This window comes from Ipomoea nil, unplaced genomic scaffold (genome assembly GCF_001879475.1).
Source record: "Ipomoea nil cultivar Tokyo-kokei standard unplaced genomic scaffold, Asagao_1.1 scaffold0579, whole genome shotgun sequence".
In the NCBI taxonomy this organism is placed as follows: domain Eukaryota; kingdom Viridiplantae; phylum Streptophyta; class Magnoliopsida; order Solanales; family Convolvulaceae; genus Ipomoea; species Ipomoea nil.
This window is the reverse complement of record NW_017617007.1, coordinates 31,168-54,358: the sequence shown is the minus strand read 5'-3', so window position 1 is coordinate 54,358 and position 23,191 is coordinate 31,168. Positions and strand designations below refer to the sequence as shown.

Sequence of the window (23,191 nt, the reverse complement as noted above, 5' to 3'; positions counted from 1 at the left end):
CACACAAAACAGAGTAAACAGAACCCTGCATCACCAAACACACACCATTAGGTGTGAGTAAAAACACCATACACTGTTCAGAAATACACCATTGGGGTTTGTGAGTTATATGGTGTATTTTTTGAGTCTGTTGTGTATTTTGTGATGTTTTATTACATTTTATTGTGGTGTGTTTTTATTACACTGTTGGTGCATATTGTTAACACTGTTGGTGTATTCTGGAATTTGACCGCACCGCCGCACGGTAAGACCCCGCCGCATATGAGCGCTCTTCTCTCTCTCTCTCTCTCTCTCTCTATATATATATATATATATATATATATATATATATATATATATATATATATATATATATATATATATATATATATATATATATATAATACACACACATGTGGTAATTGCGTGCTGCGCACACACAATGATAATTATGTGGTTGATATAATTTGGATATAATAAAAATTGACTGCCACAATTATAAGAATATTGTTGTTAGATAAGTGGTATATATGTTCTTGAATCACGATGTCTGCATGACTGCATTTGTGACCTATAGGCTATATTAGAGCATCGACAATGGAGCGTTATGATGTACATCCGTATGCACCATGCATGGTGCATACGAATGCAAAAGTGACGTCGTTTTAGCGTCTAACTTAAAAAAAAAAAAAAATCAGAATTGCATAACTACATATCCATAATTTCATAACTATACTTCCAGAATTGCATAACTACACTTCCAGAATTGCATAATTACACTTCCAGAATTGCATAACTATAATTCCAAAATTGCATAACTAGACATCCATAACTTCATAACTACACATCCAGAATTGCATAACTACACTTCCAGAATTGCCTAACTACACTTCCAGAATTTCATAACTAAAAAATCCAAAATGAATGAACTAAAAATGAATAACATAATGTTGTTGTTGGGAATCGAAACTGATTTTTTTTTTTTTAAAGTATGGTGCACATTTTATGCAAAACAACGTCGTTTTTACATCCGTATGCACCATGCAGGGTGCATACGGATGCACAGCATAATTTGCCCACAATAGTGTATTTTTTAATAATTTTTGGAACAGTAATAAATTCAACATTTGATTTTTGATTGATGGGAAGCGTAGTTTTTACATTTTAGCCAATTTTTTTTTTTTCCGATCTCATACTATCTCCAAATTCTCTATGGTGAGATGAACCTCACCCTGCTGTCAGAAGAAAATTTTAAGTACAACTCTTCAAGTACTAGACGACGGTTGGAATTTGTCTAATTCAATTCATATTTCTCAACTCACACAACAAAAACGTCAATGTCATTTATCTGAAGATGAAATGGTTTGAAAAGGAAACACTCATGGAAATTATGAAATTTTCGGCCACCTGAAAATGATCTTAAATCAAGTAGAAAGTCTTGTTCCGACCACTTTTAGTATACGAAAAAATCTTTGTTGCTGTTTCCGACCACTTTTTTATTTTCGACTTGATATAATATCACTTTCAGGTGGTCGGAAATTCCATAATTTCCAGCAGTGAAAATACTATATGTACTCCTATTCTATACTTTCAATTTGTACACTATACTTAAAATATTAATGACAGGGACGAACGAAAAAAATAAGTTATCAGAGCTCATCACATCAAAAAATAAATTTGAGGGAATGAGATTTAGGAGTAAAAATTTGTATATTCCACAATATTGAAGGCTCCTATCAATGTCGTAATCTCGTGAACGATTGGAATTTGAGCCCAATATCAATCCCAATCCCAATCCCAATCCATGCTCCTAAAAAGCATTTTATAAGTTATGTTCTCCATCAACTCCCCCACCATTTTATATGTGGGCAAATTTTACTGTGGACCATGGTGTATGTACACTACTGGAAATTCTGAAATTTCCGACCACCTGAAAATGATCTTAAATTAAGTTGATACCAAAAAGTCCAAAAAGTGGTCGGAAATAGCAACAAAGGTTTTTCCGGATACCAAAAGTAGTCGGAACAAGACTTTCAACTTGATTTATGATCACTTTCAGGTGGTCGGAAATTTCAGAATTTCCAGTAGTGGTAGTAATGTGGTTTATAAAGTAAGTATCATTATAATTACGGAGTACATTGTTAGTTTCATTTGATAATATTATTCTATTTTTTCGTTTTCTCCCCCACCATTTTATATGTGGGCAAATTTTACTATGGACCATGGTGTATGTAGTAATGTGGTTTATAAAGTAAGTATCATTATAATTACGGAGTACATTGTTAGTTTCATTTGATAATATTATTCTATTTTTTCGTTTTTTTCCGCACACTCACTAGTTTCATTAGAGCAATACGTACTAAAGTACGGAGTATCATTTTAATTATTCTACAGTTTCATTTGACAATATCTACTATATTATCCACTATACTAATAAGACTCAAAGAGAGTTAGACCTATAATGGGTAGAAAAAATGACGGTCAAATTTTTTAATCAAATAAATGCTTCCGATTGATCAGATTTTAATTTTTCATTGAGATTTCCTTATTTATCTTTAATTATATAACTATCCGTTAACTTTTCCGTTAAATATTATTTTCTCCGTTAATTTATGTTAGTTGACCGTTAACTTACTCATTGATTTCAATAAGAAAGGTGTTAGGTTCGAACCACATCCCAATCAAAGTTGGCATAATTAGTACTCTATTTTACTCTTATTAAATAAATAATAATTTAGTAGCTACAACAAAAAATAATACATATGCATTTCTTTAATTTAAAATTATGTGTCTACAATGCCTTTATTCAATATATATATATATATATATATATATATATATATATATATATATATATATATATATATATATATATATATATATATATATATATATATATATATATTCATTATCAATCAATTAAATAAGAGAAATAATTTCATTAGTTATATTGTCTTTATTTTTCTCCAATATAAAAATTCTTTACATTCAAATTCATTAATTGATTATATTCGCTACATTGTCTCTACAATGTCTTTATTCAAAAAAAAATTATCCATTATCAATAAATTAATGAAGAGAAATAATTTTATTAGTTATATTGTCTTTATTTTTCTCAAATGTAAAAAATATTCTTTACATTCAAATTCGTCAATTGATTATATTTACTACATTGTCTATTATCTTTTTTGTGCATTATTTTTTAATTAGATATCAAAGTTATAATACAAAATAATGCTATATATTTATTTACAAAATATTTTATTAATACCATGAAAAAAATTAAAAAATATAATTAAGCCAATCATATAAACTATTTAAGGGATTTGTTGACAAAGAGAGTATTCAAATGACACAACAAATTGAAGTGAGAAACTACCTCGCAATGCCCTTGTTTGACAATCAGCGGTTAGCGGTTAGCGTTAACGGGTTTGACCAGCGAATTATATCAACGGTTGGTAAAAAAATATTTGAAAAAAATAACTGTTTAGATTAACATGTAAAATGACCTAAGGGAATATAATAATAATAATAATAATAATAATAATAATAATAATAATAATAATAATAATAATAGTTTTAAAATAATAATAATAATAATAATAATTTAATAAAAGAAATAAAATTTTAAAAATAAAAAAATAAAACATATGGGGAGCCAAACGTTCGGCTCCCCTTAGTTTTGTCATTTTCCCACAATTGGTGAGAAAAGTGGTATGGGAACCTTGAGACTCATATAAAAGGAGTCTTAAGGCTCTAATTTAAAAGTTAAGCTTGCCCATCCGTTGATGGGCAAGCAGTGAGTCAGCGAAACTGGCTCTTGTTATTCAAGGAGTCGAAATGTCTCTATATAGATGTTTTGAGAAAATCATTCTCAAAAACGTTAAGTGAAAATATTGTAAATTGTAATGTTTGTATTTTCAGTGGTTTGGAACAAATTGTTGCTTCAAACTATTGAATAACCAAACACTTTCTTTAGCATTTTGATATTAGGGTTATATCATATTTACCAATCGTCCAATATCTTTGGGTTACATTATAATTAAAAATTTTAAATTTGTACTACATCTAAATTCCTTAAATTAGGAATTTCTTTATACATAATAATTTATTCAACAATAATGGTTGAACTAAATTAACAGACCAATCATGGGTCGTAGGCATGCTGGGCTCGTTGACGGAAGGGCAAGTAAGGCTCGCCGTGGGGATTCTATATTATTTGTGGCTAGCCCGGAATTCGTCAGTATGGGAGAAGAGCTTGCCACGGCCCACATCCACGGTGAGGAGGGCGGTGATGACCGAGGAGGCGTTCACCAGGCTTGGACGCGCGATAAGACAGCCTCATGCCATCGTGATGCCGGAGAACGATACACAGAATCGGCTCAGGTGTTACTTCGACGCTGGCTACAGACAACACACAGGAGAAGCGACATATGGAGTTGTGCTACTCAATCATGAAGGTGTTTTTATGGCAGTCACGGCGGGAACACTACCGGGTGCGTTTTCACCTATTATGGCGGAAGCTCTTGCGTGCAAGGAAGCCCTCTCATGGCTTAAAGGGCGCGATACACAGATGGTTGAACTACTCACAGATTGTATGGAGTTGCGAAACATGATAAAATCAAGAAGTACCGGAACTCGATCTTATGTTGGGGTCATTGTGGACCAGTGCAGGACATCTATGTCGTTATTTACTTATTGTTCTTTACATTACATTTCCAGAGCTGTTAATACTTAATATGCATGCTCATACACTAGCTTCGTTAGCTTTCGATCAGGATCATCTTATGTATTAGCAACATTAAAGTATCATTTTACTTATACTACATTTTCATTTGACAATACATTGTTGATTGAGTTTTGCTTTTTAGTTTCATTTTTCACACACTAATTTCATTTTAACAATTTCATTAATTATACTACAATTTTATTTGACAACCATGATCCACATAGCACTATGGACCATGGTCCACAGTATAACAACCGTTTATGTGTGTAGCTGTGTGCTTATGTATGGTATTGCATGGTGGACTATAGTTTGTAATAAAGTCTTTGGTCCAATTTACTTATTTTAATTTAAATAAAATATTAAAACAAACTTAGTCATAATTGATTATATTGATACCCAGCATGGTTACCCAGTCGGAACCATTATATTCACCAAGTAGTCAGGCACGGTAGTCAGACCGAAACTCGGACTCGGTATGTGATTAGCCAGCTAAATATCTTTATATTTCCGAAATCTCTCTGCAACCCATAAAATATTCTACTCTACCATAAATATCTGATTACCATAAGCATGCACATTACCATATAAATTGTATTTCTTCTACTATAAAAGGCTTTAGTCAAATACAAGGAGGTGGGCTAAAAAACAGAATCGACATCTCTCTGAAAAGAGAGCACAATTCTACATGTACAAACTACTTACAAACTATAGTGGAATTTCGATTTGACACTGTCCAAAAAGATTGGTGATTTTCATCATTCGATTTCCACGAAAAAATATGGTCTCTATTTATTTTCATTCTCAATTATTTATGTTTTATTTATCCGACCGGTTATTGATGTTTAAGACATTAACTATGAAACTTGAATCATGCATGAAATTTGAATTTCAAACTTTGAACCTCTAGCTTGCCACTTCAAAACTTAAAGCTTTTACACTTTGAAACTTGAGCATTTGATCCTTCAAATATCATTATTGTCTGATAATTCACCTTCAACCATTGATCTGGGAATTTGATGAAACTTTTATATGAAGGTCATTAAGATTTGTGACCAGAACTATAATTTTTTTCAAAAAAAAAAAAAAAAGGTCATTAAGACTGCCACAAACATTGGTCCATGGAGGCGCGTGACATAAAAAAAAAAAAAAAAAAAAAAAAAAAAAACTATCTAGGAGTGTGAATAGTGTTGGTTTTATGATTACGGGGTAGTCATTAGTCAACGGCAGGCCAACACTGTCGTACGTATGAAATTGAATTGGTGAAAATAAATTGATGAGTTGATAAAAATTTTAATAAATGATAAAAAAAAAAAAGCAGAGGAAAAATGAGAAAATGATGAATATGAAATCAGATGGGACAAGGAAGGAATTTCCTTAATTATTTGGCTTTGATTAGCCTCTCTGGCTTCTGATTTCCTCATATTGAAGGGCAGTGGCGGACCCAGAAAAATGGTTGAGTGGGGGCAAAGTTCAAATAATAAAAAATGTCTATAAATTTATAACAAAATGTTAAGCATCAAGAGCTTTTGCGAAACATTAAAACAAAAGGGATATCTTATAAAAAAAAAAAAAAAAAAAAAAAAAAAAAAAAAGAACACTTAAGAAGTTAGCTATAAATATTATTAGATATGAGCGAAAAATAAAACACATAAAAACTTTATAAAAATACTTATAACAAAATATGAAATATAATTAATTTGATAAAATAATATAAAAGTATATATATATATATATACGTGTGAAAAGTGTGTTCAAGCCAAATGGATTACATAAGGATTCGAACCCACGCCCTTCCTTAATAATGAAAGTATATATATGTGTGTAAAAACTGTGTTCAAGCAAAATAGATGACACAGGACTCGAACCCACGCCCTTCCCTTATGGACATACGCATGCTTTACCATCTCAACTGACTTCATTTTTGTTAACTTTTGCTGTTTTCTTTTACTTATACTAAAACTGTGACTATATATACACATATATATACAAAGGTTATATATGGGGTGGGGGTGGAGTGAGTGGGGGCAGCTGCCCCTACTGCCCCCATGCTAGGTCCGCCCCTGTTGAACGGTAGGGTCTTTTATATAGGTATAGGACCTGACCTTTCAGGAATATAATATTTTCCAAGGAATACTTGACCTTTGGGATTATAATATTATATTAATAATTTAATGAATATAATATTACATTAATAATTCAATAATGAACTATTATAATATTCGATCTGATAATAATCTAATTGATTGAGTTGTAATTTCGACTGGGTTGTGTATACGGGCAAATTATGCCCTGGGACCCGTGTCCACAAATTACAGGCCCAAAACGACGTCGTTTTTTTTAAAAAACGAGTCATTTAGTTAAAAAAAAAAAATCCCGCGTGTTTTATCGTTAACGGCGTTATTTTTTATTTTTTTTTTTTGGATTATGAATGTACAGTTATGCCGTTATGAATGTACAATTATGCAATTATGAAATTATAAACACAGAGCTCTAACATTATGAACTTACAATTATGAACATATAGTGATAAAATTATGACCATGGAGCTTTAAAATTGTGAATATAGAGCTTCGAAGATTATGAATGTACAGTTATGGAGTTATGAATCTACAGTTATGGAGTTATGAATCTACAGCTATGAAATTATGAATCTACAGTTATGGAATTATGAATGTACAGTTATTGATCGAATTATGAACAAAGAGCTCTGACATTATGAACTTACAATTATGAACATATAGTGATAAAATTATAAACATAGAGCTCTAAAATTGTGAACATAGAGCTTCGAAAATTATGAATGTACAATTATGGAGTTATGAATGTACAGTTATTAACATATATTAATAAAATTATGAACATATACTCTTATAACGAAGCTGTCTGATATTTATTTAAAAAAAAAAAAAGGAGATAACAGTGCCTAACAGCACTGTTACCCGTGTCCAGCATGCATGCTGGACACGGGTCCATAGCATAACGATTGTTGTATACGGATTAGGCCGCCATATATTTTGGGCCGTACTCTTATAGGCCCTAGTATCATATCCGACATCTAGCCACTCACTTTCTTGTGGCTCATGAAGTGATGACACAAGAAAGTAGAAAACGAATATCATGTTTATGCTCTGAATGCCTAAATAGTCCGTGGTGAGCCCCTCGAGTCTAAGTTTAGTATAAAGGATGTGATTTATGTTGGTTGTCTCGTTACAAATCTTAGACTAAGAAAAATTTAGTGGAAAAAAAAAAACTTAACCAAGAAAAAAGAGTACAACCATGAGTGCAATCTTCAGGACTATAAAGGGTCTGCTGGATCATATCAACCATGTTACTCCTTTTGGCTAAATCTCAAGTGAATTCTCCTGTCAAGTATCGAGCGGGTATTGCACTATATATCAACCAGCTTTCAAGGAGTGCAAAGAATGCAAGAACTTATCAATATGAAGGTCGAACAACCAAGGATTCATGACCAAGTGAAAAATTTGCCGTGACCAACAAATCATCGCAAGAATTTGAAATAACTGAAATTTTTGCTCTTCCAAGATTCAAAAGGCAGATGAAACTCCACCCAGTTAGGGGTTTGATTTTGAACAATTTGGTGACAGATAACCCATGGAGATACATAATGGCCCATGCTCCTGGATCAGGGAAGGCTTTTATGATCATAAGTTTCCTGCAAAGTTTCATGGCTTAGAATTTATTTGCTAAGCCTTTGATGGAGCTACTTTTTTTTTTTTTTGTTTTTTTTTTTCTTTTTATCTTCACTGAGTACTTACCAAGCTGTTGTATAATTACATGGTCTGCCCAAGAATATCATATCAGTCAGGGATAAGATCTTCACAGCATGTTTAGGCAAGTGTTGTTTAGAAACATGCAGGTGAAACTGAATCTCTCAACTGCTTATCACCCTCATACAGATGGGCAAACTGAGAGATCAGAGTAAACAAGTGTTTGGAGGGATACCTAAGATGTATGGTTTTTCAGAAACCCAAGAGTTGGGTTAAATGACTACATTTAAGAGTGGTGGTACAATACTAACTATCATTCTTCTCTAAAATGTATACCATTCCAGGCACTGTATGGTTATCATCCCTTATAATGGCTTTTAGTTTAAACCCAGGAAATGGTGATCTTTGTTGGTTGATAGAAAGGAATGTTGTGTTAACAGACCTAAACGAAAACCTGAAGCAAGCTCAGAATAGAATGGAGTTGCAGGCTGACAAGGGGAGAAGTGAAAGGTCCCTTAAAGTAGGAAATTGGGTTAACCTCAAAATCCAACCCTATAAACAGTTGTCCTTGACTGTGAGGAGTAATTTGAAATTATCTTCCAAGTACTATGGGTCCTATATAGGAATGTTAATCGGGCCAGCCCACTTGGTTTTGGACTAGTCCTATCGAGTTGTCGGGCTTATCGGATACGTACGATTGTCGATTATTTTATTATTTTATTCTCGAATTGGGACTAGTCCTAACCCTAAACTTTGAATTGTAGGACTTATCGGGCGGGCTAAACCATCTAAACAATAAGAAGAAGAAGAAGAGCATAATGGAGCTGGGAGGAAGTTGGCAGACTCGTATTGATCCTCTTCAATTATACACAAGGGGGTATTTTATAATTTCAGTATAAGTAATAAATAAATAAATATAATTTATATAACAAATGGCCAATTGTCTAGGTTAGATGAACTGGTTAGTTAGTGTCTATGAAACCTAGAGGATGCGTGTCGAACTCTTTTGAAAGCACTCCAACAGAGATCAGCTTTGTTGGGAACTGAGATAGTTGCTTGTTGGCAAGAACTTTATCTCTTATAGAAGATTTTGAATTTGAGTCTCAACTTGAACATCCACATCTTTTTTGTTTTCTTCCATAATACAAGCTAAGTCACATTTGTTGAAAAATCATCTCTAATTTTTAAATTTTTTTTTTAAAGCTATTGACTCTATTATATTGTAAGAGGTAGTGAATGTATATAGGTAGGTAGAGTATAAATTTTTAGATAATAATAACGATAATTATTGATGAAATTATGTGTATTTTTGCATTTGAAGAATTTTGGAAAATAAGAAAAATGTGTTTTTCAAATTCATTTGTTAATTTTTTTTTTTAAAAGAGAGAAAATTATCCACTTAAACATATTTTTCAATCTCCTGTTTTCCTTTTCCAGAAAAAAAAAAATTATGGTCCACTTTGGTAAAATAGTTAGCCTATAGATTAATTTTGGCTTATTTGACCACTATTAGCTCCTTGACTTGATTAAAAAATCAATATAAGTGTTTAGTTAATTAGTTTTTTGTAACTCCAAAATGCTAAAGTTTCAAAAACAACTCAAAACAACTTTTATATATATATATATATATATATATATATATATATATATATATATATATATATATATATATATTTTGAATGCATATATATATATATATATATATATATATATATATATATATATATATATATATATATATATATATATATATATATATATATTCCCACATTATTAATTTCTTTTGTCATTTTATATATTTCTCTATTATTTAACTTCTATAATTCTCAATTTTCGATTCTTTGTTTCCGCATTATTCTGCTATATTCCTAACAAGTGGTATCAGAGCGGTTTATTTGAGATTTATTTTCAAAGATGTCGACTGTTACCAAGTTCGATATCGAGAAGTTCGATGGGAAAATTAGCTTTTCTATCTGGAAGGTTCAGATGGAAGCCGTTCTAACCCAGAACGGTTTGAAGAAAGCGCTAGCTGGGAAGAAGAAGAAATCGGCTACAATGACAGATGAAACTTGGGAAGATTTGGATGACAGGGCACGTTCAACCATTCTTTTGTGTTTGTCTAAAGAGGTTCTACGTGAGGTAGTAAGTGATACGACTGCGTCAGATTTATGGTCCAAGCTGGATACACTTTATATGGCCAAAACTCTGGCGAACACGCTGCGCCTGAAGGAGCGTCTGTACACAATCCGTATGACGGAAGGTACTTCTATTAAATCTCACTTGGATGAATTCAATTTTATTTTATTGGACTTGGAAAATATTGATGTCATAATTGACGATGAGGATCGTGCTGTTTTATTGCTTGTCTCTCTCCCTAAATCATACAAGCATTTCAAAGAAATTATGTTGTATGGTAATAGTAGTGATACCCTTACTTTCGACAATGTTAAGTCTAACCTATTGTCCAAAGAAAAGTTTGACTTTGAAATTAAGTCTGAGGACAAAGGTGAAGGCTTGACTGTTAGGGGTCGTTCACTTGAATCAAGGAGTAGTAATAAAAATTCGAGATCCAAGTCCAAAGGACGTAAGTCCAACAAATCTTGTAAGTACTGCAAGAAGCAGGGTTATGATGTGACTGAATGCTTCAAGTTGAAAAACAAGCAAGATAGAGAAAAGAAATCCACTGAAGCTAGTGTTGTTGAAAGTGATTCAGAAGACGATGTTATGTTATCTGTTAGCTCCGGTTGCAAACGGAGCGAAACCGAGTGAATTCTGGACTTTGGTTGTACATTCCACATGTGTCCTCACAAAGACTGGTTCGTCTCTCTGGAACCGGTTGATGGTGAAGTTGTCTTGCTAGGTAATGATACTCAATGCAAGGTTAGTGGAATTGGAAGTGTGCAGATTAAAACTCATGATAACGTTATCAGGACTCTTACCAATGTTCGGTATATTCCTGATTTGAAACGCAATCTGATATCATTGGGCACCTTGGAATCTCTGGAGTGCAAGTACACAGCTAAAGGTGGAGTTCTAAAATTCATCAAAGGCTCTCTTGTTCTTATGAAAGCTTCTCGTTCTGGAAGCTTGTACGTCTTGCATGGCAGTACTGTGACAGGTTCAGTAGCGGTATCCTCATCGATGTCTGATGCGGATCTCACTCAATTATGGCTTATGCGTCTTGGGCATATGAGTGAGAAAGGCGTGCATCTCCTGAGCAAGAAAAGCCTCCTTGTTGGTTCAGGTACGGGTAAATTACAGTTTTGTGAACATTGTGTTTTTGAGAAACAAAAAAGGGTTAGTTTCTCTACTACTACACACCGTACCAAAGATATATTGGAATACATACATTCCGATTTATGGGGACCGACTAAATTCCAGTCTATGGGAGGTTGTAGATATTTTATGTCTATTATTGATGACTTTTCTCGCAAGGTCTGGGTCTATTTCCTGAAACACAAAAATCAAGCATTTTCTATTTTCAAAAAGTGGAAAATACTTGTTGAGACTCAAACAGGTAAAAAAGTCAAGAAGCTCAGGACAGACAATGACTTTTCTGTGAGTCAGATTTCAATGACTTTTGTGCGGCAAATGGAATTGCCAGGCACAAGACCTTACCTAGTAAACCTCAGCAGAATGGTGTTGCCGAACGTTTGAATAGGACTCTATTAGAAAGAGCTCGTTGTATGCTCTCTAATGCTGGGTTATGGAAACGGCGTGATTTTTTGGCCGAGGCCGTTTCCACTGCTTGCTATTTGGTAAATAGATCTCCACATTCATCCCTTGATTTCAAAATTCCAGAGGAAGTTTGGTCAGGTAATCCTGTTGACTACTCTATCTTAAGAGTTTTTGGATGTCCTGCTTATGCTCATTCCAGTACGGGTAAATTAAACCTGAGAGCTGTCAAATGCATTTTTCTTGGTTATGCCTCTGAGTCAAAAGGGTATCGTTTATGGTCTTCTGGTTCTCGGAAAATCATTCTGAGTCGAGATATAACTTTTGATGAAAATGCACTACTTTCTTCTGGAAAAGTTCCCAATACAGGTGAGACGCAGAGTACTGGTGAAAATGTGGAGTTTGAATTCAGGCCTATTGACAATATTACTACTGCTGATGGTAATACTAAAGATGATGCGCCTACTAGCACTGCACCTCTCGTCGAGCCACAACGAGAGTATTCCATTGCTATGGATCGTCCTAGGAGGACAATTAAAAAACCTGCTAGGTATGCTGGTGATGATGAAAGCAACATGGTTGCTTATGCTGTTTCAGTCACACAAGAAGTTGATGGTGATCCATCCTGATATTCTGAAGCTTTTCCTATTCCTAAGTTCAAGCAGTGCTTGAGTTTAGTCGGCTGTTCCAGTTGTTAATTTCCACAGTGAATTTGATCCAAGATGGTGATTGTTAGGAAATAATTAATTTTTGTGGCTCAAATCTATGAAGACCAACATGAGCCATCATATATCCACATTGCATGTAGTTTCTTCCGCATCGTGCGTCGTCATTGCACGTCTTCGCCGGAAGTGGTGCCATTCCTCCTACATGCCACATTTGTCTCCTTTTCTTAGTGTATAAATAACATTGCTCTTTTGCATTTGTAATCACCTCTTGCAACATCAATATAATATTGAATTCTTCTTTCTTCCTTTTGCATTCTCTCTCTCTCTCTCTCTCTCACACACACACACACACACACACACACACACACACACACACACACACACACACACACACACACACACACACACACATATATATATATATATATATATATTATATTTTATATTTTATATTTTCCCACATTATTAATCTCTTTTGTCATTTTATATATTTCCCTATTATTTAACTTCTATAATTCTCAATTTGATTCTTTCGCTTCCGCATTATTCCGCTATATTCCTAACATAAGCTAAAACCAAAAATCCAGAAATCATAACTACATAAGTCCACAATTCACAAGCCTTGCACAAATTAACAATAAGCTAAGTAGCTAACATCCAAATCTCCATAATTGGTAATTCTCATATGTCATCAAGTCATAAACTAAAACCATAAATCCAAAAGTCATAACTTCATATGTTCTCACTATCATTTATATCAATTTCATTCACACTTTGAAAAAAACATTTCTTTTATACATAAAAACAAAATAAGAGTATAAAAAACATATATATAATTGTCAAATAAAAGATTTTTTTTTAGTATTATCAAATAAAAGAATTAAATACAAAATAATTCACTAATTAAACATACAAATTACAAATTTATAAGATATTTACAAATATTAATTCACTCTTATCATACAAATATCATACATATATTTACAAATTAAACAAATTAAAGAGTAAAGAATATAAATATCCTAAATCCAATTATACAAGTTACAGTTGAACTTCCTCATCAGACGACGTCGTTTAAATTCGTTAATGAAGGAGTCAAACGATGCCGTTTAAAGCTGGCAATTGAATACGGTTGAACCTCCTCATCAGACGACGTAGTTTTATAGCTTGTATCCAATACCTTCTTCTGTTGCGATTATTGAGTTGAGTTGTTTGATGCAGTTAGGGAATAAAGGGGCTGTTAAGGGCTATATTTTATTTTTTTTTTTGAAAACCAGGGCTATATTATTTAATCCTACTTGAATGTATTGAAGGTTTTTATGCCGAGTATTGAAATAAATTTCTTTCTTCTTCTCTATTCTCCTTCTTTTCAACCCTAATATTCTCTTCCTCTGCTATTTTCCCTAATTTTTTCTAAGTGTGTTACACTTTCTCCCTCAACATAAATAGCAAAATGACTAACACAGTCACAAATATGAAAACTGCCAATAATCCAGAGTCAATAACAGCCAAAATTATCCTGTATGAAACCCTGTGATGGTAACCACGGCTAGGGATGACAATTTCAATCCGTCTCGTGGATATATATTCACTCGAATCCATCCTGTATGGATCTGGTGATAGCGGGTGGTGAGTCGAGGGTAAGTCTTAAAAAGGTAAATTTGCGGTGGATCGGGTTGGATTCGGATTTCCACAGGTGTTGCTCAAAGAGCCCTTTGTTTCCAATAAAGCAAAAATCTTTATTGAGGTGCTTAAGCACCACCCTGATATCCCTAGCTCTTTTCTAATTGCTATAAGTATGGTCTGTTCTTGTTCTGCTTCACCGCTTGTTACCAATCTCACTACCAAAACACTGAACAAGCTCAAAAATCCCATTTTTAGGTCACTTTCAAGAACCCTCATTCTTCATAAATTTCTTCTTCTCCTCCCCAAATTCCCCCAAATAGAAACACCAAAAGGAACATAAATCAAGAATGTGCAAGACCACCCAATTTTCTTTTCTGTTATGTTAACTTCACATTATGCTCAACACTAGGTGAGAGACAAAGCAAAATAGACTTCTATACTAGGAAAATTATAGGGTGGGTTTGGTTCATGGGTTTACACACTAGGAATGAGAATCAAATCATAGTTAGTGTTTGGTTGACAATTTTTTAAAACACGACATTGCGATTTGATTACCCCTTCAATTAAAAACGCATTCCCTAATTAAAAAAAGGTATCATTCCATCTTATTGGTAATATGATTATTAAGTTTGGATTAGTGCTTTTAGATTTTTGTTTTTGATTTTTTTTGTTCATATTGGTGCTTTCGATGTAATTATATTAGGATCAATTGACGTGATTTTTTGTTTTGTATTTTTAAAAACTGTATTCCCATTATAGGGTCATACATAACCAAACACCAATATTGGTAACCATTCCAATTCCACCCTACTACCAAACATGCAAAATACTTTCACCAAAATCCATACCATTACCAAATATTTAATTCCCATTCCAATTCCGATTCTCATGTGCGAACCAAACACACCCATAGTGTTTTGAGGAGCCTTATACTTTGACTCAAAATCTAAATGCACTTTTTCCTAACAACTAATAGTAATTGCTTGAATTAACTTGAAACACCACGGCTCCCATATTAAGTGGAACGACTCTTGTACTAAATGCTTGGATTAACTCCCAGCTCTTGACCATTATTGGCAATGTTCAATGATCATTATGGTAATGTTTTCCATTGGATACCCGCATACTTATCCATTTATCATGTCAGCCACAACTGCAAAGAAACTATAATATTTGCATCCGTTCCAATCCTTTAACTAGCTTTTAGTATTAATTTTGTTTTCTTTTTATTGTTTATGAGAAACGAGTCCATTTACAGTTGGCCCAAAAAAAAAAAAGAAAAAAGAAAAACTTTTGGTCACAATTTTATTAAGGAGTATTAAATGTACAAAGATTTGTATGTGCTAAAAGAACTATTTCAATCCTTCTATGCTTTCTTTATTGATGTTTTAATTTGCCCAAGAAATATCTAATATGCACATTATATTTGTTAGGTAAAATTTAGGAATAATCACGAAATTTAAAGAAAATAGAAGCGTTTCCATCTCTGCTTCTAATGCACTCCAAGAGCTAGAAAAGGAAAAGATATAGGGGGGTATTTGGCAAATAGTTGTTAATTGATATCTGTTAGCAAATTGAGTTAGTAGGTAGAAATGATGTTTGGTAAATTAGTTGTTAGCTGATAAATAATTATATGCAAAATGACCTCTAAATGTATAATTTATTTTCTCAAAAACCTAATTGAAAAAATTATTTTGAGTAACTTTTTGAATTTTAACATTTTAAAACAATAAGACCCGAAAAGAAAATAGTAGATTTGCAAGACTTATTTGAGAAGTGTAATTGAAATATTTTATGAGGATACATTCTACATCTTGTGAGAAGAAGAAAGTGAAATAGATAAAGCTTCTTTAATTTATTCGTTCCTTTTACTTTTTTTTTTTTTTTTTTTTTTTTTAAACCTTGAGACACAACATAATAAAAACTTAAAAGACTAAATTCTCTATACATGATTTCTCTTAGAAACACTTTGATTTATGAAAAAGTCTGTAATCGTTATCTAAATGTACATTTTGAATGAAGGGTGTTGTAAGTGTATAAATGATACACATTAAAAACCAATTTGTATTGGCTAATTTAATTGTCAATCTAATTAGTGTGCTTTGAATTTGCTTATGGACCATGAACCGTATCTCAGATATGTACAGACTACAAGGTGAACTATATTTGGAAGCTAACAGTGTTGGACAAATAGATTAAGCAGCTTTGAAGAAATAAAGGAGTGGTCTTAATTAATTTAAGAAGTTAGTTAATTGAATTAATTCTGAATGAAAAATGGTATGTGCTAAAGAAAAGATGTGGAAGGAATTATTTTGAATTGATATTGCGCATGGAATGGAGCTTTCAAACAAAACATGTGGTTGTGGTTAATTGAAGTATTTAGAATGCTATTTATGTGGATCATGTGATGGGGTGAGCTTTACTATAAAATGAAGACATCTTCTTTTAGAAAGTTGCTGATTTGAGAATTGATATATTGAGTAAAGAACTTTCTGGAAAACTACTGCACAAATATCTATTGTTATTTTATTATTTCTTGAGAAATTCTGCCTGAGCTACACAGTCAGTACCTGGTACAGCTGAAGCTGAAGCTTGAAGATTGTTATGGCATGCACGGTTCAGTCCTGAATAGGTGTTAGGAAGGGTTGTAGTGGTAAAGGCTGAGAGCCATATGTACTTACCTCCTGTAATACTCCTTGGTGAACATCTATAGTGGATTGGACAGACGTGGGTTGCCCCGCAGATGTAAGAGAAGCGATCCGAACTGCGTAACAATTCTCTTGTGTTATTTTTTTATTTTATGCTTTCAATTTTTGTTATTTACATTTGATTAACAAATCTAATTAATGAACACGATTGTTGCATAACCTAAAATCAAGTAGAATTCTAAGGTTCATCTTGTATTCAAAATTCACGGTGCAATTTCAATTGGTATCAGAACTAGCAGACTTAAAGTATTAGTCTGTCGATCTGGCGATTCCGTGCCTCTTGAATTCAAGTCTTCAGCGGCTTTTATTATTTATCTGTTTCTTGCTTATTTGTTCGATCTCACGGGTTGTTGAGTGTTACAGAATGGATCGATATAAAATTCTTCCCCAGCTGACTGGCGACAACTACGCCTATTGGAAAGCAAGCACTCGTACACACCTAAAAGCTCAAGGTGAAGCCGCGTGGCGGTCGGTGGTGTCAGGTTGGACTCATCCCACCAAACCCAGTACTAGCACTGACGGAACAGAAGTAGTCACTACAAGAAATGTTTCATTTCTGGACGAAAATTTTAATGATGCTCTAAAAAACGTCGCTAAATATAACAATTTGGGACGTTATATTAAATAACGTCACTATATATTTTGGTAGAGTCAATCATTTTGTTTTTAATATTTACTGTCGAAATATAATTTTTTTGTCAGTAAAGATATAGAATCAATGACGTTTTATAATAAACGTCCCTAAATATTTTATTTTAAAAATCAATTTTAGCATAAAACGTCAGGAAAAGTGAAAATATTTTTGCGGGAAAACTTTTTATTATTTGGAGGCATTGGCGCCAATAAGAAACATCCTAGTAAACTCAGCCAATTTTTTTTGTTTTCAGTCCCAAATACAAACTTTTGTTCCCTCACTACACTTTAGCGAGAAAAAAATACTTTTGCCTTGCCTCCCAGTACACAGCTCACACCCAGCTCCCGTTTCTCCCTCCGGGGACCTCACACGCCCACGAACCCCGGCCAGCCACCGCCGTCGACGTCGCTCCAACCTCCTCCGGCGTCGCCTCTTTCCTTCTCTGCTTCCGTCGCTTTTCCCGGCCTCCTCTACCGCCGTCGTGCCGCTTCCCGACCTCCTCTCTCGCCCTTAAGCTCCTACAGGTTAGTCCTCAATTTTTTAACCCTAATCCCTAATTTTTTAATTGTATTGTTGAATTTCCATAGTTGAAAGCTATGAATGTTCTTAAACCCTAGGTTAGTTGTGGATAATTAAGTTAGTTTATGACTGACAAAACAGGGACAGTCACTGAAAATAAAATGATTTAAAAAGATGTTTTGTTAATGAAAGTTTCTATGGCAGTGAGAATGGAGATACTGTAAAAGATAAGACTATCCACTAGAAATTGGTGGTTCCTGTAGCTACCTTTGACCTGTAGCCATTCTGTGTACAAAATAACCCAAGTTTTTCTTGATAAGATGATAGTGTTAAACTAACCTTAAAGTTACACTTAGAATTTATAAAAATTTGGCACCTCATGAGAGAAACTAGGATTGAGTTTTTATTACCCCTGTCATTTATTGACATTCATGCAAAGCTGAGCAACATTTTATAATATAATTTAGTTGGAAAAAAGCCTTTAAAGGTTATTTTCAAAGTGAGACTTGGAGTTGTGATATAGATTTTCCTTTGTTATTTTATTATATATTTTATTATAGTAAGGAAGAATTCACCAAAAAGTAAAAATAAAAACTGGTTTGGCCAAATGATGGTACAAAGACATTATTGTCATAAGGAATGTATTCTATCCATAAATAAATTTCTCTAAATGTGTATGAATCCATTCAAAACATTTTTCATTCCTATCATTCCATAAACTGATTTTTCTCATTCAGAAAACCCGTGTGAAAAGGGGTTGGTTGTTGAATCTAATGCCGATAAACTTACAAATGCTTCCCTAATTACTGCAAGTGGTGGAGCTGTTACTAAGAAGGATGAGCAAAAAGCAAATAAAAAGCCTGCACCAAACAGCTTCCCTTCAAATAATGTTAGGAGTTGTCAACTGGTATATTTGATGGAGTTCATGTCAAGTACATTGCATGGTCACGGGGGGTATATTTTACTTCTAATTAGTTCTTCAAATTGATATTTCATTGATTGACAAGTCTTTCATTACATGGTAGAAGGAGCTTCATGGCATTATAAAGGGTACCAATTATCTCTGTGGCTGTCAGTCCTGTATCTTCTCCAAGGTCGATCAGTTATCAATTTTTATTTTATTTTTTTTAAATCAGGATTCATATGTCCATTGTTTGTTTATTGATGTTCTATACTTGTTTATGCTGTAGACAATTAATGCATATGAGTTTGAGCGTCATGCTGGTTGTAAAACAAAACACCCAAATAATCACATTTTGAGAATGGGAAGACAATTTATGGGATTGTTCAAGAGCTCAGGAATACACGTCAGGATTTACTGTTTGAAGTTATCTAGAAAATCAGTGAATCACCTATTAACCAAAAATCCTTTCGTATTTGGAAAGGTTCGGTGATCACTTATTTTTGTTATACTTCAAATACCTTTCTCATGGTATATATATATATATATATATATATATATATATATATATATATATATATATATATATGGTTTGTGCTTTTCATCTATTTGTAAGCTCTTTCTTTATCCTCAGAATCCTTTCTAGCTGCTACACGTGAACTTCAGAGGATATATGCGAAGGATGAAGGAAAACTTTTGTCTTGAAATAGTGACAATAAAAAGTGAGGTATGTTAAACAACTGAAATTTTCATGAATTCTAGAGCAATCTTAACTGCTGGAATCTTAACTATTGCAATCTTAATTTTATGAAATTCCAGCAGCTAGGATGCTCTCTGTTTCTGTGAGCTTTGCAGGATATATTTTGTGAGTAGCATAGGAGCACAGTGCCAAAATATTTTATCATGGATTGCAGTTCTACTTCAGGGCTAGATTTTTTCATTTGTTCACATTACTTCTCAGCTTCTAGAGTCATTCTTCTAATTCTTGCTTCTTATTTAGTTGTTTTTGTTGAAAGGCACTCCATAGTGTACATAAGTTCTTCTTTTGCTGCTCTTTTATCCTAAAATAAGTAGTGTGAGTGAGTTGTCGAAATGAGATAAATATATGATACTATCTTTTGTTCTATTTTGTGTCAACAAAATATTTTATCATGGATTGCAGTTCTATGACCTTTTAAATATTTTTGAGCTCAATGGTCCCATCTGAAGATAATCCATATCTCTTGTGACACTTTTGTGACATTTTTGAGCTCAATGGTCCAAACTAAGTGACACTTTTGTGGAGCTTTTTGCTGAAGTATTCTGCTTTTTACTCATGTGGTAAATGGGAAGATATTTTTTTCCATGGAGGCCTTTTTAGTGTTGATGGTATTAAGCTCTCTGATATTAGAGCCATTGACTGGTTTTGTGAGCCACCAGAAGAGGGTAAGCTCTACATGTATATTTTGCTTTTGCAAGAATTCTAGCATGTTGATTACTTTTTCTTCTCTTGGTCACTTAGTCCTCCATTGATATTGCCCACAAAGAAGATTTGATACATTTCTATGTGAATTCTCTGCAATTTTTGGGTGTTCATGTGGCATTACTGTAGCATAATATATCCTTTGGGAATGAACTTCATTTGGAACATTAGCTAATGTAGGCAATTCTTAGTTTGGTTAAAGGAAAGTCAGCTCTTGATGCTTATGAAATAGAACATTTGTCAAAGAATTCAATCTTTGATAGTCATGTCAAAGAGAGGCTACATTTATGCTCAGATCATATTTTTTAGTTGACTTAATTGAAGGTTCTGAGTTATGGATGGAGAAGGTACTGAGTTGCTTCATTTATGCTCAGATCATATTTTTTAGTATGGTGGAAAAATGGCCTTTGAATTAGAAATCTGTTGCTTATTTTCACTACTTTTCTAACTTGATTGTTTTTTGACAGGCTATTCTTTACCAGAAGCTTGGTCAGGAAGCACTGGTCCTCCAAATTTTGGCATTGTAAGTATGTAGGCATAATTCCTTTTCTGTGTAATAGTATTATCTTTTGATTATCATAATCAAGAGTTAATGCCAAGCTTAATTTTGAAAAGAGAATATTTTCTGTTCATTAATTGTATGAAGTTCATTTTGTTATTGTTTTCTGATAGAAAGCTAGAGGACTGTGAAGCTACAGAACAGTATTGTGCAAATGTTGGTAGACCAGATGCATATATGCAGTGAGTACATCCTGCAACCATTTGTTTTCTCAGTGTTCTCTGCTAGATAAATTTTTGCTTATTTTTCAATGATTTATTTTCTTAGGTTGCTTGATATGTATTTGGATCCCATAAATGGGAAAGAGCCCATGTTTGCAGCTGCTGTTCGCCTTCTACACAACCATGGAGAAATGCTGGATCCATTATATACACATTACATCCTTGTAATTCAATATTATACTATGAAATGTATTCTTCTATTTTGAACATTTAATTGATGCTAAAATATTTTATTTTCACTTACATGAAACTTTTGTTTAAACCTTTTTATATACAAGTATATGTAAATATAATCAATTATTAAAAAAAATTGCAAATATCTCCAAATATAAAATTTTGCAATCACAACGAATATTGAAAAAACGTCAGTAAATGTCTTTTTACTGATAAATTGTTATTTTGTCATCAATTAATTTTTTTAATGACAAAATAATAATGTATACAATCGTCAATAAATATTATTTTATTGACGCATTTCGTTTTTCGTCACCAATTAAATTTATTCATGACAAGTATAATTATATGGAAAACGTCAGTAAAGACACATTTGCTGACGAAATATTTTACTTCGTCACAAACTATTACCGATGTTTTGTTAATATTTCGTTTCAAAAAGTATGTATTCCATGACATTATCAAGACCATGCAAAAACGTCAGTAATAGTAATATTTTTTGATGAAAAATTAACTTCGTCAGTAATACCTTTCCATACGCCGCTAACCCGACGGTCCGGGTGACGTTTTTATTTCGTCAGTAAAGACATTTGGCGACGCATTTTTATTTTTACCGACGTGTAAAAAACATCGCTAAATGCTAATATTCTTGTAGTGAGTTAAACCTGAGATTGAGTGGTCTCTAACCGAGATAACTAACGCTGGAAACAATGATAAGGCCTTAGATACGATTTACTCTCTTATGCATGAAAGTCAGTTTTCAATAGTTGCAGGTATTGCTTCAGCTAAAGGTGCTTGGGAAGCTCTTGAGTCGACCTATGAAGGAACTACGTCGGTGAAACAATCAAAGCTGCAGCTAGTCCAGTCCGACTTCGAAGAGCTTCGGATGAATGAGGATGAGACTATCATCAACTTTCACACACGCGTACAAGAACTGGCTAATCGTGCAATGGTCCTTGGTGAACCATTCTCGCAAGCAAAGCTCGTTAAGAAAATACTGAGATCTTTACCCCCCAGGTTCAGAATGAAAGTCACGACTATCCAAGAACATGATGGCTGGGAGAACAAAACGGTTACTCAATTAAAGGGAAATCTTCGAACCTACGAAATGGAAATTTTAACTGATCACACGAAAATGAAAAAACAAAAAATGTAGCTTTTGCCGTTGAAGGAAATAATGTTGTATCTGATTCAGACGAACCAGGTGATGATACAGTTGTTTATTTGACTAAACAATTTTCTAAAATATTGAAACAAGTATCAAATAATTCACGCAACAAAAATCCACAAAGAGGAACAAGTTCATCAAACTTCAAACAGTCTGTCTCACGTCCAGGACAGTCCAAAGAAAAACCTAACAATAAAGGAATCAAGTGCTATGAATGTGAAGGCTTTGGACATGTACAAGCAGAGTGTGTCACCTACCTTAGACGCAAAATGTCTATGTCAGCCATTACCTGGAGTGACGACGAGCCTGATGTTGAAACAACTGGATCTAATGTCGAAGAAATCTCGGGTAATTTTGTCGCATTTACTGCATGTGTCGCTGGCTGTTCGGAATCTGTTGAAGGAGCTGACTCAGAGGGTGGTGAATATGTCTCCGCGGAA

The 23,191-nt window shown here is 33.4% G+C and overlaps 1 protein-coding gene and 1 long non-coding RNA gene across 2 annotated transcripts; both read left to right on the top strand.

Moving 5' to 3' along the window:
• The first annotated feature begins 4,141 nt into the window (after positions 1-4,141).
• LOC109174244 lies at positions 4,142-4,717 on the top strand. Its single transcript, XM_019323489.1, has one exon. It carries the CDS (start codon positions 4,142-4,144, stop codon positions 4,715-4,717), a length of 576 nt encoding a protein of 191 aa, XP_019179034.1.
• A 16,377-nt stretch (positions 4,718-21,094) lies between these two features.
• On the top strand, positions 21,095-21,568 carry LOC109174239. The gene is made up of 3 exons (XR_002053038.1): positions 21,095-21,152; positions 21,302-21,370; positions 21,456-21,568. It is a non-coding gene; the product is annotated as an uncharacterized LOC109174239 (long non-coding RNA).
• The last annotated feature ends 1,623 nt before the right edge of the window (positions 21,569-23,191 follow it).

Excerpts from the sequence above, each read along its gene's own strand:
- LOC109174244 (XM_019323489.1), top strand. The coding sequence starts at position 4,142 with ATGCTGGGCTCGTTGACGGAAGGGCAAGTAAGGCTCGCCGTGGGGATT.